Source organism: Fonsecaea monophora (assembly GCF_001642475.1).
Source record: "Fonsecaea monophora strain CBS 269.37 chromosome Unknown Scaff5, whole genome shotgun sequence".
Lineage (NCBI taxonomy): Eukaryota > Fungi > Ascomycota > Eurotiomycetes > Chaetothyriales > Herpotrichiellaceae > Fonsecaea > Fonsecaea monophora.
This window is the reverse complement of record NW_019173936.1, coordinates 488,562-516,183: the sequence shown is the minus strand read 5'-3', so window position 1 is coordinate 516,183 and position 27,622 is coordinate 488,562. Positions and strand designations below refer to the sequence as shown.

Here is a 27,622-nt window from a genome sequence, read left to right as displayed (position 1 = left end):
GAACTTGCTTAAGTCTATCGATTGCTCTATTGAAATCTTCTCGCGATTAGTTTGGTGGGGAGCGGAGTGTAAATGCTGCAGATGACCCTACCGTCTAACCTTCCTACATAGGTAGGCCAGGCAAACAAAACACATGGTGGTGTGGACAAAAGGCTGTCAAAGACGTCAAAGCCTCGGCAACAAATTTGTTTCGCGCGTGTATCTCGTACATCGGCTCCAATGTCACGTATACGGACAAATGAGGTGGCAGATCGAGATACCAGGAGTTGTCCGTGGCGATGCTCGTCGGGACTGACATTGTCCTTGCTGTGATGCCAGGTGAAACCGGAGTGTTGATGTCCCGTACAGCAATTTGCGATCGGGGTAGGATGGCAAGCGCCTCATCTCAGCAGCATCTTCTCTGTCGATATTGCATTGTAATAGTGTTTGCAATCTGTTTACGTTGCGCGTGAGGGAAATCTTAACACACGCGTTCGAAAACTCAGGGGAAGCTAAGAAGCTAGAAAGGCCAAGAGGATCTACATCGGAGAAACATCACTCCACAATGTCGCACGTGCCAAGAGCTGTGATTGGCTGCAGCCTGACTTCACCCGCAAAATGCAGGTGATGCCCAATTCTGCGGCGGAGGTGCAAAGGAACATCCCAAAACCCGGCATGGATGGGAAGCGTTCCTGGTCGGTCCCGTTCGATCCTGCTCAATGTAGTCTTTGCGCCACTTTTCACCAACCGACTCCTCTCCAGCAATCTGCCAGCAATGTGTCGCGCTAGCACAGAAAGCAATGGCTGATCGTGGAGATGACTTCGTCGTCCACTCCAGAGTCCAGGGGCGACCGTTCCTCTATCCATGGGTCAGTGGCCTCTACCTGCTCTTTTTCGCCATCTCACTTTGCGCATAGAACCGCCGCCTCCGTCACCTACACGGTATATCTCTGCGAAACCTGCATGTAACCTCGAGCAGTCCCAAAAGACAGGGCAGGACGACTACCGACGACGACGCTCCCTACAACCTTGTTAGCCCGGCCAAGCGCGCTCTGCATGAGGAATCTAGCCAATCGCACCTATCTCACTCGCGTTCGTTCACAAACCTCCCTACTGCCTTCGATGAAGCTTCAATTTCCGGCGGTCCTCAAAGGGCTGCCACTTCCTTCGAAAGAAATGAGAAGGGACAAACCAGATCTGGCGGGGCGAGGCTTCGCAGAAGAAGCACTCTGCATTGGGCTACGAGCAACCCTCGCGTGCGCCAGTCGACTTTGGAAGATATGGTCGTTAAGCGCCTTGCTGATACATGGGTATCAGTACATTGTGCAGGCATCTCCGAACCTGCATACATCAGCGAGGTCATAGAAAAATCCATGAATCCGAGCTTTGCGTTCTTCGATTTGGACAACAGCGGGCCGATGATATCAAGGTCAGACGAGTGTACTATTCGAGTTTGGGCCCGGCCTTCGAAGACGGAAGACTACTGTTTGCTGGTGGAATTGGACCTGAACCTGCGATCTTTGCAGTTCATTGGACGAAGTCTGGAGAACTTTCACCACCCATTGCCTCAAAACTGCGTCTTGCTACATCTATCTGATGGAATCTATACCAGTTTCACGGACCTGCCAGTCGAGCCCCATCCCACCGTTGAGCACTCGGTTGACCATAGAGCCGGCGGGAGCAAACCGGGCACCACGTTCGATGCTCTGATGCAGCTTGCAAACCTGGATGAGTGTATTCAGGATGCCATCAAGGTACGCTCTCAGCTTGAGGAGGATATCAACAAAGTCCTCGCCAACGCACGCGTGTTCACCGTTGCGGAGGAGGCGCAGCCTGAGATTGATGACGAGAACCCTCAGGCAAAGGCGGCTTTGGCTGCCGAGCAAAGGCTACTCAGACAATTGAAAAAGCAACGAGACGAATTACTGGAATCCTTGGAGGAACAGAGGAATGCTCTTGCGATGGGCCGCGAGACCGAAGTCGCATCCAGGGCGCTGATTGATGAAGGGGAAAAGGAATCTAGGGAGCTTGAGGCTCAGCTTAACCAGATCGGAGCAGACTCCAGCGGCCAAGTTAGACGAATATGCGAGTCACTTCTTGCCATCTTCCCAATCGAACCACTCAAAAACCGGACGCTTCAGTTCACGATCCGCGGTATCCACCTTCCGAATTCGGTCTACAACGACACGAACCGAGACGAAATTGCTGCAGCTCTTGGATTTACTGCTCAGTTGGTGCATCAGTTGGCGCTCTACCTGTCTATTCCTTTGCCATACACAGTTGAACCGTATGGGTCCGCATCCTACATCATTGATCCGATATCGATCGGCCTTAGCCAGCGCAGATACCCGCTGCACCCAATAACCGTTCCTTACAAGTTTGAATATGGTGTCTTCCTGTTGAACAAGGACATTGAGTTTCTGATGAACCGACAAGGTCTGCGGGTCCTTGATATTCGGCACACTCTCCCAAACCTCAAGTACTTGCTTTATGTATTGACCGCCGGTACCGGCGAGATGCCCTCGCGGAAAGCTGGTGGTGTCAAAGGATTGTTGGGAGGTCGCATGACACCCGACATATTACGAAGAGCTAGCGAAGATAGTGTCCGCAGTCTACCGATGCCGCCGAAACAACAACCCGACGACATGAAGACCATTGTTGATGGCAGAGAAAAGGATACTGATACCTTTTTAGCAACGTCTCCAGCAGTGGGTCTATCATATCGACAAGGATTCCGAGGGACAAGAAACAGGTGACAAAAGCCAGACTTACCTTTGGGTGTAAACAGGGGCATAAAAGGTAATCCGGTGGTCTGTCTCCGGGTGTCTGGCAAGATCATCGACATGTCACTTGCTCTGATATGGTTGTTACTGTTCAAAGCTGGTTATTGATGGAAAGTGAATAAGTGACAGAGGTCCGATCACACGTAGCTGGTGCACGTGTTCCATAGTGACTTTCAAAACACAGTCCGCAACAAGAAAAATCACGTCGAGGTTCTGCTAATGCAACTTCTCTAATTCCCTCTTTGTAGTTCTTCCTCAGGCCATCTCAGCGAGATCATGGATGACCAGTTCTACTCCGGGTGGACTGGGTCCCCAAATGTCCAGTACCCGGAGAATGATACGTATGGGGCATTGATGGAAAGTGTCGCGGTCGAAGATCTCGATGATCTGGATCTGATTGTATTGCTGATGAACGACGTTCCTGCACTACCCATAGCCTTGCCAAGTTTCGACAGCGCAGTTGGTGGAGGTGTGGCGCAGCAGATCGGTGGCGCAGCCACAATGGCGGGGCCTGAGTTCGGCTCTCTTGAGCTACTCCAGCCTCAGCCTCCGCTTCCGCTTGGGATCGCTCCTCCGGACGGCTATCTCGGTGTCGGTGTCGCAACTCTCTCTCCATCCCAAGCTACTGCTCCACCTTTTGGCAGTGCCTTGCCTGCTATGGCCTACAATGCTCATCCCCAATTGCCTTCAAACAACGCGATCCATTCAAACACCTTTAAGGACAGCACTTCACCAGAGCCCAGCGACAATAATGCCACGCAGGTACCCCGCGAGGGCAAGCCTCATCGGCGAGGCTACCAAGCCTGCCAAAGATGTCGCGAGCGCAAGGTGAAGTGTGACTTGGGCAGTACGTTACACAGATGAGAGCTGTTTGCATGGCCACTAATGATGTTGTGTTTCAGGTGTCGATGCGCCCATGAACCCCCCTTGCAAGCGATGCCTACGTGAGCGTCTGAATTGTGAATTTGCGCCCACCAGAAAGAAGCAAAAGAAGTCGGATGGCACGGCGAGAGACGTTTCTGAAACACTTGACAATGGTGACGCTCCAACCATAAGTGACGGCATGTCCTCCTTCGGCCTTCCTTCTGGGCCCCGACAGTCCAGTTCTGCCTTGCCGACGACAAACGGCTTCACACGCAAATCTTGGTCGCCTCAGATGTCTCAGAACCCTGGAACATCTGTCACCTCCCAACCTCGCGACGACTCACATCACTCTCACATTTCTTCCATGTATCCCACATCGACAAGGAACAAGCCTCTATCCGACGTGCAGCTGCACAGTCAGGTAGCTGCTGCAACTTTGGGCGCACCAGTATCGAGCACTCAAGATAGTATCATGCTCTTGGTTGATGCTGCAAACGTCTTTGAGGATGTCGCTCCAGGTGACAAAGATAGCCCACTCTCTGATCGCGGTACACGCAAAAAGACGATGTCGAGTCTCGGCCGTGGCGGTCCTGAGGAGCCTCCTGGGGTAGGCCTGACTCCAACTGAACAAGCAGAACAAGAAGCGGGTCTGAAGACCTGGTCACAGATGCGCTTTGTCCGCAATGGATGGTTCACCGCTTGGGAAGCCATGAAATACGTTGAATATTTCTACCAGAAGCTGGCCCCCATGACCCCAGTCGTGTTCCCTGATTTCAGATCACCCGTCAAACATCATGTTCTTCTCGCTGATGAGCCCATTTTAGCGTTGGCTATTCTCGCCATTGCATCACGTCATATGCGTCTTTCTGGCCATGCCGCAATGTCTCGGTCATATCAGATCCATGATAAGCTCTGGACTCACCTCCGTCGCCAAGTGGAGCGGCTTCTTTGGGCCCAGGAACAATTTGGGGGTGGCTTCTGTGGAGGTGGTAGTAATGCGAAAATCCGGGAGTCCAATACAGGGCAGATCACATGGCAAGGCAGTCTGCGCACTTTGGGCACCATCGAAGCTCTTCTGTTACTTACCGACTGGCAACCGCGTGCGCTTCATTTCCCTCCAGGCGATGACGAGAATGGTCTTCTTGATCACAGCCTGGTCGTGACAACAGACATGAATGCCCAGGCATCCGCACAACAAGATGAACCAACAGGCACGAGAGACTATGACGATCTGCCATATGCAAGCTGGCTTGAACCTGCGTGGAGGTCTGACAGGATGTCGTGGATGCTTCTTGGCCTTGCTCAAAGTCTTGCGTTTGAACTTGGTGTCTTCGACACGAATCACTTCTATTGCCGCCATCAGCATGGCCCCGAGTCTGATTGCGCGCGAAAGAGACGAATTCGACGCCTGGTACTCGTTTATGTTGCGCAGACAAGCGGCAGAATGGGTGTGCAGTCTTCGCTCAATGTCGACGAGTGGGAAACCGATGAGATCTGGGACAAAAGCAGCCCAAAGCAAGACCACCCAATTGATGTTATGCAAGAATGCTGGGTACAAGTAGCCAAGATCATGAACCAGGCCAATCGGCAGATATTCTCGTCCCACCAGTTCACGAGGGAGTTGACGACCACTGGACGGTACAAAGAAGCGATTGCCAACATCGCCCCTCTACTGCAGCATTGGAAAACCGAGTTTGAGAAAGTGAAATCGCACATTCATCCAGTCATGCAGTGCATCTTGCTCATTGAATATGAATATGGTCGCCTGTACATCAACTCACTGGGCCTCCAGAAGGTTGTGGAGTCCTGGGTCGAAGGCGGGGCGACCATGCGCAAGGCTACCCTGCTCAGGATTTCGGAAGAAAACAAGCCCTTCATCGACGAAGTCACTGAAGCAGCCCTCAACATCCTCAGCCTCGTTATTGACGGTATCGCAGCCAGAGGCTTCCTCAGAGACGCGCCTGTCCGTACCTATCTTCGAAGCCTCTCGGGCATGATGTTTACTCTCAAGGTGATACGAAGTCCTTTCTTTTCACTCTTAGTACTACTGGCCACTAACTCATGTTGTGTGTAGCGTTTCAGCTTAGGCACCCACGAAGGATTGGTGCGAAAATGTCTCCAGCAACTCGATCAGATCACCGAGCTTTTGTCCAAAGAAGTCGTTGATGACGTGCACCTAGCCTCGTCAACATCCCGGCTCGTGCAAAATATAGTACGCAACGTGAAGCAGTCGATGATCCGAGTCCAGCATCCTGGTACAGGATCTGCCGGCCCCAGCCGGGAACAGTCCCGCCCACAATCTCCCCATCCGCATGGAATTGATGGCGCAGATGATCAGTCGCAACAACGGCAGAATCACCACCAGCAACAGCAACATCTGCATCAAGATAGCAACTCGATCCAACCCAAGCTTGAGTTCTACGTGAACGATCCTCTTGCCGGCATCCAAGCAAGACCTATGGCCGACTTGGATTCCCAGACATTTGTGCCGCCCCCGAATTTCGGTGGAGATCATGATATTGATTTCACCCTTCCCGATGATGTCAACATGAGCTCTGCGATGGCCGATCTTACAGGCGATTGGCTTGCCCTACCCCTCGACAATCTTTGGGGAAGTGACGAAGCAATTGTGGACCAAGGATTTGGTGGCATCGGTCCGACACTAGGTGGTCGCGACTTGCTTGAAGCGATTACCAACCGAAACTACAGCCAGATGCCGTGGGGTAGCAACACGTTTGGCTATGGAAATATGTGACGTGGTAGATAGATGTGGGTTGGAGCTTCTGCTTTGCAAGACATCTTTCGACGCGGCTTTGCGAGATGGTGACGGAAAGATCTGTGGATGTGTTCCCAGGAAATTCGATTCTTGCTGCCCAGAGTATGAACGACCCTGAAAACTTGAAGGACGGATGCTCATGACACTCATGGCGGTTTAGATAGCCTTTCTAGAAAAACAGAGTGCCAGCTGAGAGATTGCGCCAGTGCAATCGGCGGATTTCGGTTGGCCTTTGAATTTAGCCAAAGCGATGAGATTGCAAACATGGTAGTTTGTGATTGATTACCTTCTAGCCCCTCCCGACTTAGAACTTCTAGTAGAGCAAGTGGGAACGCTGAGTCGCCCGCACACAAGTTTCTCCTACTTAAGTCTTTATGCTTCATTAGCAGGATGAGTAAGTCCTTGATAGTATGCTGGCTGGTGCAGTATCCTTGATTGGCAATCGGGTTTTGTAGGTGTGGATTACCGCGTTCTTTGACAATAGCCCCGAAGTGTGGAGGCGTCGTGAACTTACGACAGATCTTCGCGTGGTGGTCACTGCTACAAAGGTTGGTCAGTTAGTGGCGCAAATAACAACGCGGCAATGCTACGGAGGGCGTGACATCGATCAAGAAGACTACACAGTCTGGGATCTGTTCTGCTATTGCTTTACTCACCTGGGCGAGGCCAAGGCGCGAGCATATCAACTTGGTTTCCCAGTTGCTCTTCCGAGCCGAAATCTTGAGCCACTATATAATGAGGGCCTCGGTGACGCTGGCAGCTTTAGCAACGGGCTGGAACAACGGCACAGATGGCTACCTTGGTGGGACTGGAGCTATCCAAGGTATATCAATGCTCCGCACATTTCCAGCTATACCGGTCTTGATTGAAAGCATAATGTACAATGGACTGGAAGTCATTGGGCGCAACCTCATGTATGACTTTTCTTGTGGTGCATTCTGTTTGACGGCCATTGCCGGTATCCAATCTCATGTCATCGAGGCCGCTGTGAAGCCCCCACCAGTACCAGTACATATCGCGGTTGGGGGAGATGCTGACACATATTCTCCAACACCTCGTGCTTTCTTGGGGTGCTCCTTGGTCCGGAACATTGGAGTGGGACCGAGAAGTCGAGGCTACACAGCTTGGCGTAGCCTAAAGAAGGGCCGCCTTTGTCACCGGCCGAGCTAACGGTGCCGTATGCTGATGGTGTCCGCCAGTGTGCAGGAAGCTCATGGTGCCAGTCCTTGCAGCGTGGTGGCATTCAAGATCAAGCGGCGCCCGCGGCAAGGTTGTCTGCGACATCTATTTTGTTAGTTGGATGGAAAGAATGGCACAGTCTGACAGTACACTAAAATAGACACCTATCTTAGCTGGTGATTAAATAGCAATGAGGCGTCCGCCGGATCTAATCTAATTAATGTTATTAATAAGGATAGGGATGCCATCCTGCCCAATGAGGTTGCCCTTACGATAATAGTGAATCGCTCCTCGATACTATTTCTTATCAGACTGTACCACTTGATTTTGACACCCGCTCGGGAGATGAGGGTGGCCACAAGGCTGAGAAGACCAAGAAGACATTCCTTGACAAAGGAGATCATCAGCGAAATACTATAGTTTGTCCTAAAGAGGGGTGGTCTGGCAAGGCTGAGAGTCGAATTATTAGGTACCAAGTACATACATACATGAGGTCGTCTTGGCCAGGCCTGGGGTTGCAAACATCAATTCAAGATGAGACAGGCAACCCTCTCATCCTGCATACTCCCTGACTACCGAACCTCCTCCTTTGCTGTATTGTAGATCTACCGAGCATCACCGCCCAAAGAGGTTGCACAAACCTCAGCGTGACAATTTGTCTGTCGGACGGTTGATCTCCCGACCGCAGTGTCACCGGCAGCTTGACGTACAACCGATTCTGTCAAATTCTCCTTCCGATCAGTATTTATCCTTCGAGACACCACATATCCGTTCCTCAATTAATAGGATGCGAGGACTATAATCGATACCACAGAGCGCCAGGTAGAGAGAATGAAGTTTCTTTCGACGCTGCTCGGCTATATAGATTGGGGGGGCGGACGCGACACCACAGTACTGCTCTCTCAGCAAACATTGTTCAAGGGCCGTGCTTCGCCCAAAATGCTACTCGTCACTCTCTGGTCGAGCTTGCTAACCTTGACAGCTCAGAGCGTCGCTCAAGATTATGGCACTTCACCCCCCGTATATCCCAGTCCCCCGAGCGCCGGCATTGGCTGGGAAGCGGCTTTTGCCCAAGCCCAGGCATTCGTGTCAAACCTGACACTTCAAGAGAAAGCCCAGCTGGTGACGGGGACCAAGGGTCCATGTGTGGGCAACATTGCAGCCATCCCACGGGTCGGATTCGATGGGCTCTGTCTCCAAGACGGTCCTCTCGCCATCAGACAAGCGACGTATGCCTCTGTTTTCCCTGCAGGGCTGACGGCTGCAACATCTTGGGACAGAGGCCTCATATTCCTCCGAGGCTTGTTCTTGGGAGCAGAGTTCAAAGGCAAGGGAAGTCATGTGGCGCTTGGTCCCGTTGTTGGTCCTCTCGGCCGGTCTGCGTTTGGTGGACGGGGTTGGGAGGGTTTCTCCCCAGATCCATATTTGACGGGCGTAGCGGCAGAGGAGACGATCAGGGGCATGCAACAGAGTGGTGTCCAGGCCTGTCTCAAGCATTACATCGGCAACGAGCAGGAGACACACCGCAATCCAGGGTTGTCGCCCTCAGGCACCACCATCGAAGCCGTTTCCTCCAATATTGATGATCGGACCATGCACGAGTTGTACCTGTGGCCATTCGCGAATGGCGTCCGCGCAGGCACGGCTTCTATCATGTGCTCATACAATCGACTCAATGGCTCCTATGGGTGTCAGAATTCCAAAACACTGAATGGGTTGCTCAAGACAGAGCTGGGCTTTCAAGGCTACGTGATGTCGGATTGGCAAGCAACGCATGCCGGCGTCTCTGCCATCAAGGCCGGCTTAGACATGGATATGCCTGGTCAGTATAGACCTATCCCTCGTGCTTGATAACTCTGCTGACGAGAACACGGACAGGATCCATTGGTAGCTCACGAAACACCTCGTTCTTCGGTGGCAATGTCACGCGTGCTGTTCGAAACGGCACCCTCGACGAGGATCGACTCGACGACATGATTAGGCGGATCATGACCCCTTACTTCTATCTAAATCAGAACGAATACCCGCCGATCGATGGGCTGGAGCCAACACTGAACTCTGACTCTCCTCCATATCAACATCCGTTCACGCTGGGCGCATCGAACGTGGATGTGCGAAGCGGCCACGGTCAACTCATCCGCGATATCGCTGCTGCCGGCACAGTCCTGTTGAAAAACACAAATGGTGCCCTACCACTAACGGCGCCAAAAACTCTGGGTGTATTCGGCAACGACGCCGGCGACTTGGTCAATGGACAATATTTCTTGACTTCGGCCTTCCAGACTCCATTCGGCTACGGTAAGCGACTCTAACTAGCCATTCCTGTTAAATATACTGATTCAAGGTATACTAGAATACGGCACCCTTCCTGTCGCCGGCGGCAGTGGGGCTGGTCGGCTTTCATATCTCGTCTCTCCGCTCGAAGCGCTCAAAACACGCGCTGCTCTAGATGGCACCCTTGTCCAGTATATCCTGAACAACGACTTGCTCACTCAACCCAGTGGCCTTAGTGCGATCCTGCCAGTCCCGGAAGTCTGCCTGGTGTTTCTAAAGTCCTGGGCGGCCGAGGGAAGTGATCGGCGTAGCCTCGAAGCAGACTGGGACAGCTCAGCTGTCGTCCGCGCCGTTGCTGCATACTGCAACAACACGATGGTCATCACGCACTCCGCCGGAGTCAACGTGATGCCTTGGGCAAACCACCCCAATGTCACCGCCATTCTTGCAGCACATCTTCCTGGCCAGGAGTCTGGCAACTCCATCGTTGACATCCTCTATGGGACAGTCAATCCGAGCGGCCGACTCCCTTATACCATCGCCTTGAACGAGAGCGATTATCGGTTTGGCGAGATCACCAATTCCACCAAGTTGCTGCAAACAGAGGATCCCAACGCGTGGCAGTCCAACTTCACCGAGGGTCTCCTGATCGACTACCGGCACTTCGACTATTACAACCAGACAGTGTTATACGAGTTTGGTTTCGGGCTGTCTTACACTATTTTTAACATGTCTGATCTGAGCGTGGACATACAATATGCAACGATCAATGCTCTACCGGACTCTCTGCCCATCGCCCCAGGGGGGAACCCATCACTGTGGCAGATACTCTGTACGGTGAACGTAACGGTGACAAACACGGGTAACATGTCGGGCGCGGCGGTGCCACAGATGTACCTGACACTGCCACCCGTTCCCAGCTCCATCCCCAGCCCATCCAGCGTGCTCCGTGGCTTCGACAAGATATGGCTCGAGCCAGGCGAGTCTCAGACGACGAGCTTCCCGTTGACACGGCGAGACTTGAGCTACTGGGACGTCAAGCAGCAGGAGTGGGTCATCTCTCGTGGGAGTTTTGTCGTGAATGTCGGGTTCAGTTCGAGAGACCTGCGGCTCAAGGACCAGTGGGTTGTTGGTAAGGAACGAGATTGAAACCCACTCAAGGTGCTGTCGCCGGTGACCGAATTCACATTGCAATGTGGCCACAACGGAGCCATCGATAGAGGATAGTAATACTACATCTGAATGGAGAAAAGAATGAAGGTACGAGGAACCTAGGGTTTCTCGCTCGTCGGAATTCTATGCGTACCGAGGCGCGCACCAAACGTATTATTAACGCTAGTAAGAGGATAACAAGCTGATCAAAAGACGATGGACTTTATTTTCGTCGCTCCTTATAACAGCCCCCGGAGATATCGGAGCTTAATACTCAACGCCTACAGCACCTAACGAGACTGGGAATATAGGTTAGGCGGCCGCCTATTAGATCTGACTTATAGCTAAGAGATAGGTAAGAGTGCCTATAATCTCAGAAAACCTCCATTCATAGTAAGTAATATTTGTCATTTGAATTAGCGTAAACAGCACGTTTAGTCCACGCCCTTGTAGACACACTCAGCTGAGAACGAGGGAAATGTATCCCGTATCCCAGAACCCAGTCACTAAAGGGTCTATTGCCTGTTAGCTGTTGCCCCCGTCTTAACCCCTCAAGTCATCTCCATGTATTCTTCCTGCACCCGCGCTCTCAAAGTACACACCCTATCTCAACTTTACACAGCCCGTAGTAAGTAGTAATGGCACTCTGCCGCAGCATTCCAGTTTCCGTTTCGAAATCACGCAAATTTACACGGCTAAGCACTTGTCACAAAGTCGCCAGTCTGACTTGTGGACTCGGGATCCTGTGGCGGATCGCATGACGGGATATGCGCGGGAAGTTGCGTCGAGCGCCTGAGACTGGAGCTGATTAAAAAACTGACAAGTTGATCCGGTTGTTCAGCAGTTTCTCGGCTGACGCATGTATGGGAACGAAGATATCATTCCCTCTCGGGATCGTTACAATCTTGTCAATCTCAAAGGGCGGACAATCTCGGCGTTCATCTCGGGGTTCGTTCCACCAAAAGTTGACTTGCTCAAATTTCAGATCTCCACTTGTTTCCGACAAGAGCATCGCATCCCGGGCCACACAGGGCAAAAGATTTTTTTATGTGGAACAAAGGACCAGGTGAACGTCGCATGAAAATCAACGTATCAAAGGATGACCCATGTTGTGTACAAAAGTGGACATTGCCCAGGTATCAAAGTGGAGGCAGGGCTTCTCTGCATACGGGACAGACAAGCCTCAGATTCATCCAACCCTCGAGACATTCGGCGTGAAAAATATGCCTGCAAGGCGTCACCATATAGTTTCTCTGCTCAAGCCAAGCCACCCCGGTACCTCTGGTGAGAGGTCTTCCACTGGCATTATCTGCCTTGGACAGAACAGGTACGTCGATCTCGTTCATACAAATGGCGCAATCAAACACCTTGCGCGTTCTGTCGTCTTTGTCTTTGGCTTCAGACGCGGAAGCGAGCCGCCCAATGGACATTCCATTCGCTTCAACGTCATCCTCGCGAAGCAGAGGGTGGTAGTCGTAAGCTGGCGGGCACCAGGAATCTCGCACGAGAAGGCGAGGTCCCAGGAACTGTTGGCTGGCAAGAAGAGCAACCTGAAGCCATAACCAGCTCAGCAAGACGACAGCTGCGGTCGGACTTGTATCGATCGCAAGGAGGTTGTTGTCGGCGAAATACCAGTACAGAATCGGCACTGCGCGGAGAATACTTGTTCCGACCACATACTCCCAGCTCAAAGCCTTTCGACAATTACGCATTGCATTGCGATAGATCTGAGGCCACCAGTAGGAGAAGTAACAGAATACCAAGAGATTGGCATAGGCCGACCGTAAGCTTCTTGGCCATGTCGTCGCCCAAAGGGAGAAGAACATCAGCATGACGAGTGAGAAGTAGAATCGGCTGTAGATGGCGGCGAATGACGCTCGCGGGCTCGGAATCTCTACTGGCACAGGATTGCCCTGATCGGAGGGCACAATCACTGGAGTGGCCCCTTCAGGCCTTGGAGCGGTGACTGGAAGTGGCAGGCCAACAGCGCCGTCAGCGCTTGATGTCCGCACGTCTGTCGTTGCGGGAGCTGGTGCAGCTGCTGGGGTTGTGGCCGTCCTCTGTTGACGCTCCTGTTCCGCACGTGCAGGGTCGCCGACTTGGACCGTCCATATGTCAAAGACGAACTTGACCTCCAGAAAGGCCACGTGTATGCAGGCCAAGTAGGCAGCCGCTGCAACCATCAAGAAGGCCGCATCATCTATCATGAGTAGGGCCATAAGCGCAAACAAGAGCAGGCCATCACCCAGAGCAGCAATGACAATGCTCTGGAAAGCGATGCGGCTCCGGGTCGAGGGAGTCGAAGCCTTTTCCATCTGACGCTTGAGAAGCGCAATCTGCATTCCAATAGAGATGACGTACGCGAACAGCAAGCGCTGTGCCAGAGTCCAGTATGTCTCAACCTTTGGTCCAAATATCGCGGGAGATGACAGGATGTAGCCGCAGTCTGGGGAGAAAACCACGGCTGAAAAACTTAGTGGTGGAGGTTTTCCAACAGGAGCCCCGTCCGGATCAGAAAGCTCCTGTTCGACTCGATGCAGGAAGTCAGCGGCTCTTGTCGAATCGAGACTTGGAAACCTATATGGTATTGGCTGCAGCCAGACGATGAGCTCGCACTGAGGGGCAAATGCAAGTCCATCGGCTCCATCATCGAACGTTTTATCCCACATTTTGTGCACCGTTTTGTTCATCACAGGCACTGATGCGCCAAAGGCGTCGGCTGCCAGGGCAAAATGTGGAAGAGCAGGGAGAGAATCGAACTTGGAGGAAGTTGTCGACATGATGATCTGGCCCGAAGCCAGATGAACACCATGGAGCTTGGCCTGCCAACCATTGCCAGGGGAGGAGTCTGTCCAAATGTAAATGTCTGCTTGGATCGAGGAAGCTTCTCGGAAGAGCCTCTCATGGGAATCGTAGATGGACAGGCTAAGCTCGCCTTCATGCTCGGTGATATTCCTTTCGAATCTGGGTGTAAAGTAGTCGACTCTCGGGTCCAGGGCCGTCAGGTTGATGACTGGGGAGATGCCAGAGATATCGTTTCGGTGAAACTTGCCGCGAATCTCCCCTGTGACCCTCTGGAAGATGGGCAAGTCATCGGTCACATCGATCCCATCCCAATTGGTGTCAAACTGGCCCTGGCTCAGGTCCTGCGCAAGTGATAGGGAATCCCATTTGTAGCCATCAGCTTCTCGGAAGCCTGTCAGGTTCAACCACCTATCTGCCTTTGGGTTGAGTTGACCATAAGTTGAGTTTGCCAGAACATCAAGTCCTGCTCGGCGCTCATCCTCGATACGATCCGCGTCGATTTGGCGCAAGCGTCGCGCAGGCTGTTCTGGGGTGAGGAAGACGAAAATAAGTAAAATAATCAACAGTGCGACCCGTGGACTCTCCATCCACCGGGTTGTGATCTTCTGCGACTCATCGCAGAGTTCAACTTTGATAATGTTTGAGATGGACCGTGGATGATGAGGTGTCGTGAGAGAGAGAACACGCGTGGTCGGAATATCAGTTTATCCGGTAGCCGAGGTTTCCCCTTTCAGCCGCTTCTGTCCACCCAGTCGAACACGGAGTCGAAGAGCCACGGGAGCCCAACCCAAACTCTTGCAACGCGTTGGTCTCTCAGACCATGGACCCCGCCTAGCACTTACGGCGTACACAAGGCGCAGACACCACTGTTGCATTCCAAGCCTGTATAGCTGCTCCTCCCCGAGGGACACGGGACCCTGAGTCAGCATGGCCAATACAATGCCCATTCCTCTACCTCCTCGAACACCCACACCACCACCTGACGAGACATCCTCCCCTCAGAAACCCGCAGTATTCGATCTAGATCCTCCATATGACCCGAAGTCACTGTCGCCACACCAGTACGACCCCGAATACATGCCCCCTTCCGGAGGCGCATTCCTTCCGACGACTCCTGAGAAACAAACGGCTGGTGGGAATATAACAGGAGATGGAGCAGGACCCTTCAACTTCCAGCCGTCAACATTGGCCAAGTCACCAGTGATCAAATCTGTTCGTGGCTGCCCAGATACCTCTTGAGCGTACCTAAAGGTTACTAACTGGTATCCATGTAGAATATCGGCCAGCGGCGTGGCCATAAGTACAAGCACAGCAGCGTCTCACACCAAATCTTCCTCGAACCTCCTCAAAGGGCACCCTTAGCCCTGCCCAATTCACTGCCGATTCCTACCTTTGCGGAGTGTCGGGCTAGCATGACAAAAGATCAAAAAGTTCGCTTTTACTGGAGCATATGCCACATGGCCATTGCAGGCTACACGGCGTGGAACTCGCATGGTTCGTCTGCTATGGAAGCTCTTTCGCACTTGATCTTCTACGACTCTTTGGGAGCATTGTTGTGTGTATTCGTGGAGGTCCTTTCCAATTTCGAAGTATGGGGACGCTCGAGCGTGCGGCATCCGTTTGGTTTGCAGCGAATGGAAGTTATCGCTGGATTCGCGTTGTCTGTCCTGCTGATTTTCTTTGGCTTTGATCTGATCTCCCACAATGCGAAGCACGCCTTGGAAGGCATTGGGCACGAACCCCACCATCCACACGCCCATGAGCAAGTCACAGCCGGTACGGTCGACGTGACGGCGATACTGGCTCTTGTCGCAACGTTGATATCCGCCGTTGGTCTGCAGAATCACGCACGAATTGGTAAGGCGATGCGCTTCGCCGCCATGGAGAATCTGCCATCCCTCCTCAGCAACCCCTGCCACTTTCTGACGCTGTCTTGTTCGGCAACTGTGCTGCTACTGCCTCTCCTCGACCTACATACCTATGAGTGGATGGATAAGGCACTGTCACTGAGCATCGCCTTTTCCATGCTGTTTCTGGGCTTTCACCTGGGTCGCAATGTGGGCTCGATGCTTTTAATGTCTCTGCCCTCGAAATCCGCCTGTGCTTTGTCCGAAGTCGTGGCGACAATTGAATCCGATCCCTTGGTGCGGGCAGTCGAACAGGCCAAGTTCTGGCAGGCACACTATGGAACAGGCATGGCGAATCTGCGACTCCGAGTCGTCGGCAGCGAAGAGAACCTGGTGAAGCTGAGGGAGCGAATCACGAGTATTATCCGAAACAAACTCAGCGGCGGATACGGGTTAGGGAGTAGTGGGCAAAAATGGGAGGTGAGCGTCCAGTTCAAAGTCGAAGTAGACACGGCCATGAGTGCGAGTCATAGCCACTTCATGAGTCCTCAGGCATGGGTGGGAATGACTACGTGAAACGAAGGAGATGGTTAGTGTATGTACAGTTACTTCTTGATGAGTTTACGACAAATGATGTACCCAGGCAAGATAGCCTTCAGTGTCGTGTTTTATGTATCTTTACAGTTGTTTATCATGGCACAAAATCTTGGAACCTGGTTCCGGCAGCCGGCCTGTTAGAGGACTGCTCACCCAGGCAGGACTCATATCGACGGCCAGGCGGATGAAGACATCCTATCGTTGTGTCAAGTTCTGCAAAACTCGCTGGTCGTAGACGACGTAAATGACAACCAGCAATGGGAGTCTTCGGCAATCTGTTCCAGATACCCAGCTGTCTTCATGATGTCGATATAGAAGGGCTAAACAAGCATGCGATTGCCTCTGGACTCAGCCAACAGACACTCTGATGTCTGGGCCAAGCTCAGAGCAAGCCCTGTGCGCCAGCTCAGGCGGTTCTTGGATGAATCTTTGTTCAACTTCCGCGCATCTTGACCGTCAAGAGAGCCTGCTTGAGGATTGCGCCCTCCATTGGCACAATTTCGGCGGCACCAGCTTCCTCGATCTTTTCTCTGACCGTCTTCAGCAACGCCTCTGCTTCCGCGTGCGAGGCTTTCCTCTGGTGTCTCTTGTTTGCCAATAATAGCTCGACCTTCTTCCCCTTCTTTAGAAACTCTTGCATTTGCTTCATCTTGAGCTGGAGGTCGTTGGCGCTGATGGCCCAATTGAGCTCCAACTGTTTCGGCCTCTTCTCCTTCTCCAATCGTTTCTGATTCTTCAACAAGTCCTCCTGACGATTTATCCTCTGAATTAGATCCGCGCGTGTGACAATCTGCACAATAGGCATGTCGCCTTCTGCGGGCTTGTTCATTTGTAGGACATATTGAGTGGAGCGGTCGATCGAATCGAGCAATTTGTAGAGCGACTGGGGTTCAGAGAGCTTCCCATCAGGGCCTTTGAGTTGAACTTTAGGGGACTGGATCTTTTCGTTCAGTGTGAAGGCGGCAATTTTGTCGTCGATGGTTTTGATTTCAATTTTGCCAGCGACACGCCGTTGGTCAACTGCCAGCCTGCTGGGAGTGGCCACGAAGTATCTTTGCAGCGGCAGATGACAGCGTTGAACAGGAGCGAAAGCCCGCAAGAGCGGTCGACCAAATAATAAAGATGGCCGCATCCAGTGTCAATCGAGGTATACTGCTAAGGAAAGAGGGAATACTGCAATAGTCCCAGCTCGAATCTCGTCACTTGCAACCCCAACGCTTCGACGCGCGGCAAATAATACGTTAGCCTCATAAATTTCTCCGCATTGACGGACGGGCCTGCGTCCATCCGCAAGTATTGACGACCGATTTTCAAATTGTTCATTCCCCTTTTCCTTCTATTCCACTCGGTTTCGCCGACTTCCATGTCCTCTTGGGCCAAAACTTCAGACCGATCCGGCATCTGGTCATACGTTCCTTTTACTTCCTCCCCTCGGCGCCGGTCTGTTAGTGGCGGACTTCCTCGCGCAACAGTCAACAACACCCCCTGGGACCCCTTCGAGAAAACAAATCGACAAACCAGCGGCTCGGGCGCAAGCCAACCATCCATCCTGGAGTCCGTTCATAACGCCTGGATGACTCAAAGTCGCCAGGCTCGTTACTTCAAGACAGGAGGAGTCCTCGCTCTGATCATAGTCCTGTACTGGTTCCTTTCAGGAGGAAATGAGGCCACGTATGGTTCTGTCCCAGATGTGTACACTCCGGCCAATTCTCCTACCTCGAGGTGCACGAAGCCTTATGATCCGTCCAGGCCTCTTGTGCAGTACGCAATCATGATCGACGCAGGCAGCACGGGCAGCAGAATTCATGTCTACAAATTCAACAACTGTGGGCCAACACCGGAACTAGAGAACGAAGAGTTCAAGATGACTGAAAAGAGGCCGGAGGGTTCGGGATTGAGTTCATACAAGACAGATGCCGAAGGTGCTGCCAGGAGTCTTGACCCTCTCATGGAAGTCGCCATGACCTCGGTGCCAAATGAATACAAATCATGCACGCCTGTCGCAGTCAAAGCGACTGCTGGTCTGCGACTGCTGGGAGATGAGATGAGCGCTAAGATCCTCGAAGCTGTTCGGCACAGGTTGGAGACCCATTACCCCTTCCCTGTAGTGTCTCGCGAAAAGGGCGGGGTGGAAATCATGAAAGGGGAGGACGAAGGCGTCTTTGCCTGGATCACTACCAACTATCTGTTGGGCAAGATTGGGGGACCCGATGACACTCCAACCGCAGCCATTTTCGACCTCGGGGGTGGCTCAACTCAGATTGTCTTCCAGCCAACTTTTAAGAACAGTCCGCATGGAGGCATGCCCCAGAAAATGGAAGAAGGGGACCACAAGTACAACCTCAAGTTTGGAGGGCGAGAATTTGAGCTATATCAGCATTCCCATCTTGGCTATGGGCTCATGTCTGCGCGGAAGGCCTTGCACCAGCTAGTCCTCGATCGCATGCACAAACAGAACCCCGATTCCAAGGCGTGGCTCAGCAAGCCAATCCCGAATAGCTGCATCACTCCTGGAGTACAGAAGAAAGTCGTTGTCGAGATGCCTGCGGATCACCCATTGTCAGGAGAACATACAGTGATAATGGAGGGTCCCGCCGACGCTATCCCAGCTCAATGTCGAGCCCTCGCCGAAGCCATTCTGTACAAAGACAAAGCATGCACGCTAGCCCCTTGCTCCTTCAACGGCGTGCATCAACCGTCTCTCGAAAAGACCTTTGCTAGGGAGGATGTTTACATCTTCTCGTACTTCTATGACCGCACGCACGACTTGGGTATGCCTGAATCATTTACTCTGCGCGAACTACAAGATCTGACCGCCAGAGTCTGCGGCGGAGAAGAATCGTGGGATGCGTTTGCCGGAATCGAGGGTGCCCTGGACGATCTCCGCGAGAGGCCCGAGTGGTGTTTGGATTTGAATTTTATGTCGGCGCTGTTGCACACAGGCTATGAAATGCCTATTGATAGAGAGGTTAAGATTGCAAAGAAGATCAAGGGCAACGAACTGGGATGGTGTTTGGGCGCGAGTTTGCCGCTGCTGGAGAAGGAGAGTGGTTGGCAGTGTCGCATCAAAGAGGTTACGTGACACCACAAAGGTGCCATCATCCGGAGGCGCATTGTGAGATTTCTAATATTGCTTGATGGTCTCGGGGATGGGTTCTACATGGTCTTGACCGGGATGGGTGCAACAGGACATGGTTCAGCATGATTTATATTGCGTTATGGTGTAAGATTTGACGCCGTTTGCCTCTTCAATGTATACATAGACCGGGATCGAAAGCCCTGCGCAAACTCGCTCATAGGGTCTAGAATGATACATAGAACTTTGACTTGCGCGCATAACGCAGAGCGATCGCTTCTTGTCAATGATTGTCACAGCTAGCGATCTATCCGCCTTCCTCTCCTCGAGTCCGTCGTCTTCTTCTATCTTCTGTCTAACAAGTGAATTCAAACACTCCGCCGCCGATGGTATGTCTAATGATCTCCCATAATTTCACTCAGCAGTCAAAACCCACCTTTGCCCAATAGTTGCTCCCCGACATCCTTCAACAGGGCCTCTCCTTTACAATCGTCCCTCTTGCCCAGCTCCTCCAAAACATCCCCGAGCTCCATCGCCCGACACAGGTCCCAAAGCATATCTCCAGCTGGAGCGGAGTAGAGGAGCATGCCCAGAGCGAGGAGAAGGGCGTGCAGGGTGTCTTTGACACTACCGCCGCCCGAAGGTGCCGGTTTTGGGACAGGAGTGAGTGTTGGCAAAGACGAGATGCTCTCCAACAAAGCGGCTGCGAGGTCGTCGCTCACTGCTCCCCCCTCTTCCGCGGTTGTCTCGGGGGACGGAGGTTGAGAGTTGTGTGCATGCATCCGCTCATTATGGGACCAGCTCGCAAGGTTATATACCAATGCGGCAGCCAAAGACCTCGAATTCAGATGTGGTGATAGCAGGCACTGTGCTGCAAGGTCTTCTATCTTCTGCTTCAGGTCGCCGCTGGTGGGAGGAGATGGAGAGGAGTGAGTGCTGAAGGCGTGCTCCTGGAAGACATTTGAGGAGAACAAGTTACACGCAAGCTGGAGGGTGACAGATTGAACGTTGTATGGCGCGTTTGCGAAATCGCCTTGTGAGATATGGGCTGTACTGAAGAGAGTTGAGAGTGTGCGATGTTCGGGTTCGGTAGTCAGGAAACTTGCTGCGCGAGGATCGACCGCCGTCACGCGAACAAGATCGATGGCTGCAAAGAGGCACTCTTTAGGGAGGCTTGGAACCATCAAGGCAATGTGTTCGCTGAAGGAGTGTAGATCCGGGAGTGCAGCTTCCGTCATACCCTTTGCGTCTCGCATTTTGATGTAGTTCACGAGGCTCTGCACCGATTTCTCATCTGAGAAAGCTTTGCCCAATTTCCCGAGCAGCTTATCGAGAGGCGGCGTCTTTGTGTAGAGAATCGGTGTTTCAATAACACGTTGAAACGTCGGCAACCTCAACTTCAAGTGCTGATGGGGTTGGGGCTTTGCCATCTGCAGCAACAACTGGACATTGCCTCTTAATTGTGACGGGTTTGCACCTGCCCATTCATCCTGTTTCTGCCCTCTGAGGAATGTTATGAATGTCGGTGTCGCGCGAATACTATATCGTTGTGCGACTGCATGAGCAGAAGGCGACGCCGAAATATCAATCTTGATTAACTTTGCGCCGGAACGCGTGCCCGCTTCAGCAGCCAAGTCATCATAGGTAGGATAGACGATCTTGCAAGGCGGGCATGTCGCTGAGGTGAAGAACAGCACGGCGCACGAGTATGAAGCCGAGGAGAGCAGGGAATCCAACTCAGAGAGTGTGGTGATATTGTGAACCTTGCCCGGGCTATCTGCGGGCGGTTGTGCATTGATAATTGTAGGCGCCGTGAGTCTATGATAGGATCCATTAGGTGACGCAGAGGCCAAAACACCGTTGCGATCAGTCTTCGAGGCTTGCTGCGCAGCCGAATGATTGTGGCCAACATTTTGACCTGCGACAGCATCGGGTGCCTGGGTCATGGTTCTCATCGACTCATCAATTTGGCTTCTCAACATCTGTCCAATCGGAGTATTCAAAAAGGTCTGTGGCAGGCTTCGAATCTCATCAGGGATACTCTTGCCGACCAGAAACATGGCGAGGTCTTGGGTGAAGTTGTTACAATTGTGCAGGAACAAGTCATACGACTCAGGCGTGTAGATTGATTCCAGCGACTCGATGTACTCGTCGATGACATCCAGGGGCAGTTGGGTCTGACCCAGACTCACGATCTTAATCGGTCGTCCATGGTGGGTTGAGCCAGGAACTTTCCGGTGCACGCCCTGGCCGAAGAAATACTCGACATTATTGAAGACGATTGCTGTGTGATAAATGGCGTCAATGTGAGTTCCTGTCAAGGCTTGAGAGAATTGGCGGGCGAGGCCCTTGATGCCCATTAGCTGGTGCTGGCGTTGTCTCCGTACGGGCAGAACATTACCTGTGACAGATCGTAGATGTACAGTTCGACCTCCATGCTGTGGGGGAGAAAAGATGGGACGCGGCTATCACATCATGCAGACTGAAGACTGGTTTATGTGCACAAGGTACAGTCAAGGTATTTGTGGTGTTCGTGTGGTGTGTAGTTCGTTGAAGGCGGCAAAAGATACGTAAGCCGCCGCTGGTGTTTGTGCCGCCGCAGCCTCGTCACCGCCACTCGAGTCAAGGCTGAAAATATGTGGCGTCATCAAACACGCAACTTTTTCATCGTGGCGACGATGGATTCCATCCACCACCCCTCCCCTGTCCCAAGGCTGTTCATCTAAACAACTACCTCGCTCTAGACTCGGCGCAGGCGGACGAAAATAGATCATTTGCATTTGACCGGCAGCTAATGGACTGTATTGCGCAGGACCTTGCTCTGCCGTGACAGTTCCCCATGCCTCCCCGCAAGACCCCAGCCAAAGGCAAGGCCGCTGTTAGGTCTAGCCGAGATGCAAATTCACCTGCTACGCCAAAAGTACGCCGGTCAAAGCTTGCAAAGGAGAATGATATCACGGCAGAAGAAGAGGCTAGGATCAAAGAAGCATGGAGCCTCTTTTCTCTAGGCGATGTCGACGGATACGAGGAAGAAAAGGAAGGTGTCATTCAGACGAATGATGTGCAACACGTCTTGAAGTAAGTCGGGAAACGATTCCATGTTGCATTCTATATCTGACTGCCTTCTCCTCTGTCAGAGCACAAGGCCTAGCTCCAAGTAGTAAATCACAGATGCAAGAATTCATCGAAACACTTGACCCTGAATCGGAAGGCTACGTGACGTACCCGCATTTCCTGGCCTTGTGTGCCATTCAACTGAAATCCAAGACGGATGAGACCAAAGCAGAAGAAGTCGAGACAGCCTTTAATCTCTTCCATCCTGGTCAAGGTGCCGGCGTACAAGAGCAGGTGATTCGACTACAGGACTTGCGGGCTGTGGCGAAAACGTTGAACGAGCAAGTTGATGACGACGTATTGAAAGCCATGATACTGGAGGCGAACGGAGGCAAGGGTGTCGGTAGGGGCGTGAACATGGACGAGTTCCAGGCTATTATGACCCGGGCAGGTGTTTTTCAATGACCTTGGACCAGGGGCTATGTAGATATGATTGACATCAGACTGTATAACAAGCGATGAGAGATCGAAACAACAATGTGTCCACATAAAATCAGACCACAACCCATGACGGGTCGCGACAGTAGAGATGTGTGGAAGCCTCGCGACCAGATAGACATTCGTCTTCTAGCCGTGATTCGAGACCTGGTACTTTTCTAGCTTCCCTGTCCACACTGGCTCGCTTTGGGGTAAAATAAAACGGCCAGCTCTAGCATAGATAGAAGCGATCAAGATCAGAATACGTCTAACAAAGCTCGAAACCTGATGTTTATTGCGCGGAGCTCTGGTGAAGGACGCCATGCTTGACACACTTCAACCGCATAATGCTCGAAGTCTTCAACATTGGTCTGAGAGGGTCAGGCGGCGGGGGTTCCTAAGAAGGGTTTCATTGTGCCGTGGAGGTCGCGCAACAAAGGAAGGGAAGAGCAGAAATTGAAGGTGCAGATTTTATTTATTTTGGAGTTTTGTGTCTCCCATTTTCGGCGCCGAGAATTCGGGGGCGGAAATGCTCCATTGACAACGGATTCTGGCTCGCCAGCCACAACTATCTGCTTCCGATATACAGGTATCACCTGACACAAGAATACAGCAGACATCATGAACAATCACGTACATCCCATCGATAATGGAGTTGAAAAGATGCCCATTCACTGCGCAGGTAGCCGATCGGGCAAAAGTGTCATGTCACCAAGTGATGCAAGATTTCACTTCACCCAAAGTACAGCCTTGAAGAAATTCCCTCCTTGACGGGTATAAAAGAGGAAGAGAAAAGCATAGTGCGAGAACAAACGCGTACCGGAAAAACCCCCCCAGATGGAAGATCGGATCAAGACGCGTTGATTCAAGCACCTTGATTTCCTGTTCTCGAATCATGCGTTTGCTCAGGCTTTTCCCTTACCTGTCAGCAACAGTCTCCTTCTTGCTCATTGCTCGGATCGCGTTATGTCAGATTCACGGTCCTCGATTCCGCTTTGACAACCAGGGTAACGGCAACGTCAACCAGGAGGATTTGCCCGAAACCCCCGAACAGCGACAGAATGACCTTCATTGGGGGTTCCATGAAGCCCTAATGCTCGCGAGACTGGTCGCGGTCACCTTCAACCCTTGCGAACCTGTGAGTGAAATGAATCTGCGCTTCGTGGTGGCGATAACATGCCAGGCTGACATGGTAATCCAGGTGTACCTCCGCTATTTCAAACCAGAGGAAGCCGTCTTTGTCAGGAACGCGTTCTACACCATCGCCAACATCCCGCTCGATGGCCCTCCTCCAGATCCGACCGATATCAACCAATTCATCTCTGGCTTCGGGCAGAACCAAGTCAACCCCAAGTTCGACCTCTTGACAATATCCATCAACGACAACAGCGCCATTGGTAGATACGATCCAATGTGTTCAGTCATGCCGGGCTTTCAGGCATACTTTGAGCAGCGGATTGACGAGCTGGGGCCACCAGGCTTCATGTCCCTCTGCGATTACGCCTTCAGTCACCCATCACTCGCCGACATTGAAAATCCGCCAGCCTGGGCAAGAGATCCCACTGGAGCTCCCGAACCCGGGTATGGGTGTGACAATCTGCCTTGATCACGACAACGACTACATGATAAGCCTCAGCGGGATTATGCTGCATGAGCTCTTCCACTGGACCTACCTCTTCGAGGACATTCCGCAGTTTGAGCACTTTATTGCCTTGGACGAGGAACTCATACGCGTGATCGATGACTGGAAGGGTCCGTTCCCGCCGGATGGTTATGGTCCCTTTCACGCCATGCTGGTCAACACCCTCCCCATGCAACCTCTCGTGGCGTTCCCATCCACCAACAATGCCGATAATTATGTCTACTACGCGCTATCGAAGTGGTGGTCGTTCAAGTGCCAACGGGCCTTTGGTCCCGCAGTCGATGAAGACGACGGCTATCGACGCGATTACCCACGTTATTAATCAGGGCAGCCCGAGACTATCACGAGAAAGTCCTTTTTGTGGGACGAATTCGCCCAGTGCATACATGTCAGTGCTGCCAGAGGTCGAGTCATGCACGAGACTTCTGATGCCCAATTGATCTATGCCGATAGCTAGCTAGCCGAGTCCCCCAAGGCGACTAGCATTGCATTTCTGGGACCTTGGTTATCACTTATGGATAACGTTCAGCCAAAAGACAATTGATCGATCTTGGTCCGGGCTATCTTTCGCAGATGGGGACAAATCATCCTCAATCCCTTCACAACCACGTAAATGGAGGATATGTAATGCACAAAACCCAAGGACATTGTATTGTGTCTTGGTCCCAATGCTTTTTCCCACCTTGCCAATTACCCAGTCCAGTCTAAGAACTAACTTGCCATATTCCTTTTTCCCTTTTCCATAAATTCGTCCTGTAGCTAGCCATCATCAGTGTGCTTACTCATTTCCTTCCCTTCCAACATTATATCGAGGACAGGTAACCCTGAACACGAGGGCATGCCACTGCCATGCTCGGTGTTTAAGATGCATTTACTTTCCGCCTGTATTCTCCACGGCGAAAGCTTTGACCCACAGACACGAGCAAGAGGTGAGGGTCGAAGTTATCGATGTGTTGCAGCAACACCCGTCAGGTTTGCTCCTGGTGAACCCAGACGACACGTCCATTCCACTCATCAAGAGAACGGTGGGACATGGGATGCTTGTGGCCCTGCAAGACCAGAGGAAGCTCTGTCGAACCCTGTTAGGTCAAACAATGTCCAGCGAATCCATCTTCCATATCTCAACATGTTGCACGTCTTTCTCCTCGATTCTCCTCACCCGCCGCCGATACACAGTTTCTTCCTTGGGCCCGTCGACTTCTCGCGCATCCTCTCCCGGATCGACTTCTCGTCGAACAATGTCCTCTACCACTCCACCAATTTCCCAAACTTTGCTCTCTAGCCCGATGTACCTCAATTTTTGAAAATCCGGTTGCTCAAGTCCACCCAATCTACTATGCTCGGTCAAAGCCTCGCTTATCTTCTGCTCGAGCATAGAATCTGGGAGACACACAAACTTGTCGTGCGCTTCTCTAATTTTCCTGCCATCCTCTCCACCCAGTGCGCAGTCCGGTGAATACGAAGGTGTAAGCACACGGATGGCCCATAGTTCACTCAGGAATGGCACTAATAAGCGCAGCATCTCGATCTGGGAGTCCTCGGCACACTCGATGGCGGCGGCGAGCTGTGTTAAATTGGGGCACGAGCGGATGAGACGGGCGGTTATTGAGGTCGGGAGAGGCCAACGGGCAGGTAAAATCAGGTGTTGAAGGGTAGGACCGCATATGGTGCAGATATTGGTGATGTATAGGTCCCTCAAGGAGGTTGTGGCTGAATAGGAAGCGGGCGGGCCGGGTGTATTCCTAGCAGAGGCGTTTCCGTTGACAATTGATCCAGACCAAGGGGAGTGCTCAGAAGAAGGAGACGCAGAATCCAAAGCGCCGACACCGTTGCTGCGGCCTTGACTGTTGCATTTTGCCACTGTGTCGTTTGATTTGCTTGGTCTATACCTTGCATTCACGAGGTATAACCTCTCCAGTCCAACAAACTGGGCCAAATCCATCGCATGTCTCTTATGCAATTGATCTAGCCTCAGAGATTTGGGTCTCGGCTGATGTTCCTTGCTGTTCACCATCACATGCCATGTGCGATCCATGAAATGAGTTGTGCTTTCCCTCCCCGCTATAAGGGCATCCTCATCCGCCCCGAATGTATTCAACACTGTCACATCCTCAACGGTGCTCGTATCGAATGCAGCGAGGCACTCTACCGTGTCCGCGTTGGCGAGAAGGTTATACAGGCCCATCTTACGCAAACGAAGTTTTCGTTTTGCGGCAGCATTTTTCCGAAAGAAATGCGTAAGCACAACAGACGGTTCCCCTTGCTCACGCATACGAGGGGAGAAATGCATGATTAGGCTCGAGAGACGTGTTGCGTGGAGGAGCAGGGTGGCAATGTCGTCGGGAAAACATAGAGGGTCGTAGTGTGTTATTGTCAAGGACTTGAGATTTGGTAAAGGTGGGATATCGTAAGACGGTTGGGGAGAGCGATTCGTAGGGAAACGGACCCAAAGTTCTTCGAGTCGAGAGAGCTTCGCCAGCCCACCATACATGTTTGGTTGTATCCTGACGTCCAAATCCCATCGGAACCGTTCGAGATGGGTACATTTGTCAATGGCAGCCCGCAGGGCGATGTTCAGCATCATAATACTCTCAGAAACACGACCAGCTCTTGAATATTCGTAAAGATCGGAGGCACTATATTCCCCCTCCAAGCTCAGTGAGCGAACCAAACTCGACACATTTCTCGTTACCAAGGCATTGAGTCCCATAGAGAAAGGACTTGCACTCCCAAATCCCTCGGGTACCTCGTCCTTATAGCGGATAGTGCGGTATGATTTCAGTGTGACGTTTCTCCATAGATGCGGGAGTGTCATGTACCAAAGGACGCGTGAGGTGCGACATAGTCGCGCAAGGGAAGCGACATCGTCTTCCAGGTAGGAGATGATATGGGCAACTGTGGTGAGAGGGAGCGTGTCGACGCCGAATGCGCCTTGTACTTCGGGACCATTGCTATACAGATGATTTTCGCGCGAAGTCATGCTGTAACATCATTGAGGAAAGAAGCAACGATTGAGATGGTCAACACATGTCCCTAGTTCGAGTGGCGTGCGCAGTCTCGTTGCACTCTCAGTAAACGATTATTATGTACGACGCACTATCAGGCAGAACATTTTGG

At 52.1% G+C, this 27,622-nt stretch overlaps 11 protein-coding genes across 11 annotated transcripts; 7 read left to right on the top strand and 4 right to left on the bottom strand.

Moving 5' to 3' along the window:
- Positions 1-779: 779 nt before the first annotated feature.
- AYO21_01439 (hypothetical protein) lies at positions 780-2,735 on the top strand (the record flags this gene model as incomplete). The annotated part of the gene is made up of 2 exons (XM_022651422.1): positions 780-848; positions 897-2,735. The coding sequence occupies 2 exons, from the start codon at positions 780-782 to the stop codon at positions 2,733-2,735; spliced, it is 1,908 nt and encodes a 635-aa protein (XP_022516395.1).
- A 303-nt stretch (positions 2,736-3,038) lies between these two features.
- On the top strand, positions 3,039-6,381 carry AYO21_01438 (hypothetical protein; the record flags this gene model as incomplete). Its single annotated transcript, XM_022651421.1, has 3 exons — positions 3,039-3,609; positions 3,665-5,637; positions 5,701-6,381. 3 exons carry the CDS (start codon positions 3,039-3,041, stop codon positions 6,379-6,381), a joined length of 3,225 nt encoding a protein of 1,074 aa, XP_022516394.1.
- Positions 6,382-8,520: 2,139 nt separating this feature from the next.
- AYO21_01437 (hypothetical protein) lies at positions 8,521-11,004 on the top strand (the record flags this gene model as incomplete). The annotated part of the gene is made up of 3 exons (XM_022651420.1): positions 8,521-9,403; positions 9,460-9,879; positions 9,935-11,004. 3 exons carry the CDS (start codon positions 8,521-8,523, stop codon positions 11,002-11,004), a joined length of 2,373 nt encoding a protein of 790 aa, XP_022516393.1.
- Positions 11,005-12,196: 1,192 nt separating this feature from the next.
- Positions 12,197-14,399, bottom strand: AYO21_01436 (hypothetical protein; the record flags this gene model as incomplete). Its single annotated transcript, XM_022651419.1, has 2 exons — positions 12,197-12,234; positions 12,287-14,399. The coding sequence occupies 2 exons, from the start codon at positions 14,397-14,399 to the stop codon at positions 12,197-12,199; spliced, it is 2,151 nt and encodes a 716-aa protein (XP_022516392.1).
- Positions 14,400-14,739: 340 nt separating this feature from the next.
- AYO21_01435 (hypothetical protein) lies at positions 14,740-16,235 on the top strand (the record flags this gene model as incomplete). Its single annotated transcript, XM_022651418.1, has 2 exons — positions 14,740-15,024; positions 15,087-16,235. The coding sequence occupies 2 exons, from the start codon at positions 14,740-14,742 to the stop codon at positions 16,233-16,235; spliced, it is 1,434 nt and encodes a 477-aa protein (XP_022516391.1).
- A 454-nt stretch (positions 16,236-16,689) lies between these two features.
- Positions 16,690-17,388, bottom strand: AYO21_01434 (hypothetical protein; the record flags this gene model as incomplete). Its single annotated transcript, XM_022651417.1, has 1 exon — positions 16,690-17,388. One exon carries the CDS (start codon positions 17,386-17,388, stop codon positions 16,690-16,692), a length of 699 nt encoding a protein of 232 aa, XP_022516390.1.
- A 231-nt stretch (positions 17,389-17,619) lies between these two features.
- On the top strand, positions 17,620-19,338 carry AYO21_01433 (hypothetical protein; the record flags this gene model as incomplete). Its single annotated transcript, XM_022651416.1, has 1 exon — positions 17,620-19,338. The coding sequence occupies one exon, from the start codon at positions 17,620-17,622 to the stop codon at positions 19,336-19,338; it is 1,719 nt and encodes a 572-aa protein (XP_022516389.1).
- Positions 19,339-19,757: 419 nt separating this feature from the next.
- On the bottom strand, positions 19,758-21,769 carry AYO21_01432 (hypothetical protein; the record flags this gene model as incomplete). Its single annotated transcript, XM_022651415.1, has 2 exons — positions 19,758-21,680; positions 21,734-21,769. 2 exons carry the CDS (start codon positions 21,767-21,769, stop codon positions 19,758-19,760), a joined length of 1,959 nt encoding a protein of 652 aa, XP_022516388.1.
- A 402-nt stretch (positions 21,770-22,171) lies between these two features.
- AYO21_01431 (hypothetical protein) lies at positions 22,172-22,851 on the top strand (the record flags this gene model as incomplete). Its single annotated transcript, XM_022651414.1, has 2 exons — positions 22,172-22,410; positions 22,470-22,851. 2 exons carry the CDS (start codon positions 22,172-22,174, stop codon positions 22,849-22,851), a joined length of 621 nt encoding a protein of 206 aa, XP_022516387.1.
- A 907-nt stretch (positions 22,852-23,758) lies between these two features.
- On the top strand, positions 23,759-24,827 carry AYO21_01430 (hypothetical protein; the record flags this gene model as incomplete). The annotated part of the gene is made up of 3 exons (XM_022651413.1): positions 23,759-24,001; positions 24,065-24,444; positions 24,500-24,827. 3 exons carry the CDS (start codon positions 23,759-23,761, stop codon positions 24,825-24,827), a joined length of 951 nt encoding a protein of 316 aa, XP_022516386.1.
- A 765-nt stretch (positions 24,828-25,592) lies between these two features.
- On the bottom strand, positions 25,593-27,485 carry AYO21_01429 (hypothetical protein; the record flags this gene model as incomplete). Its single annotated transcript, XM_022651412.1, has 1 exon — positions 25,593-27,485. The coding sequence occupies one exon, from the start codon at positions 27,483-27,485 to the stop codon at positions 25,593-25,595; it is 1,893 nt and encodes a 630-aa protein (XP_022516385.1).
- Between the last annotated feature and the right edge of the window lie 137 nt (positions 27,486-27,622).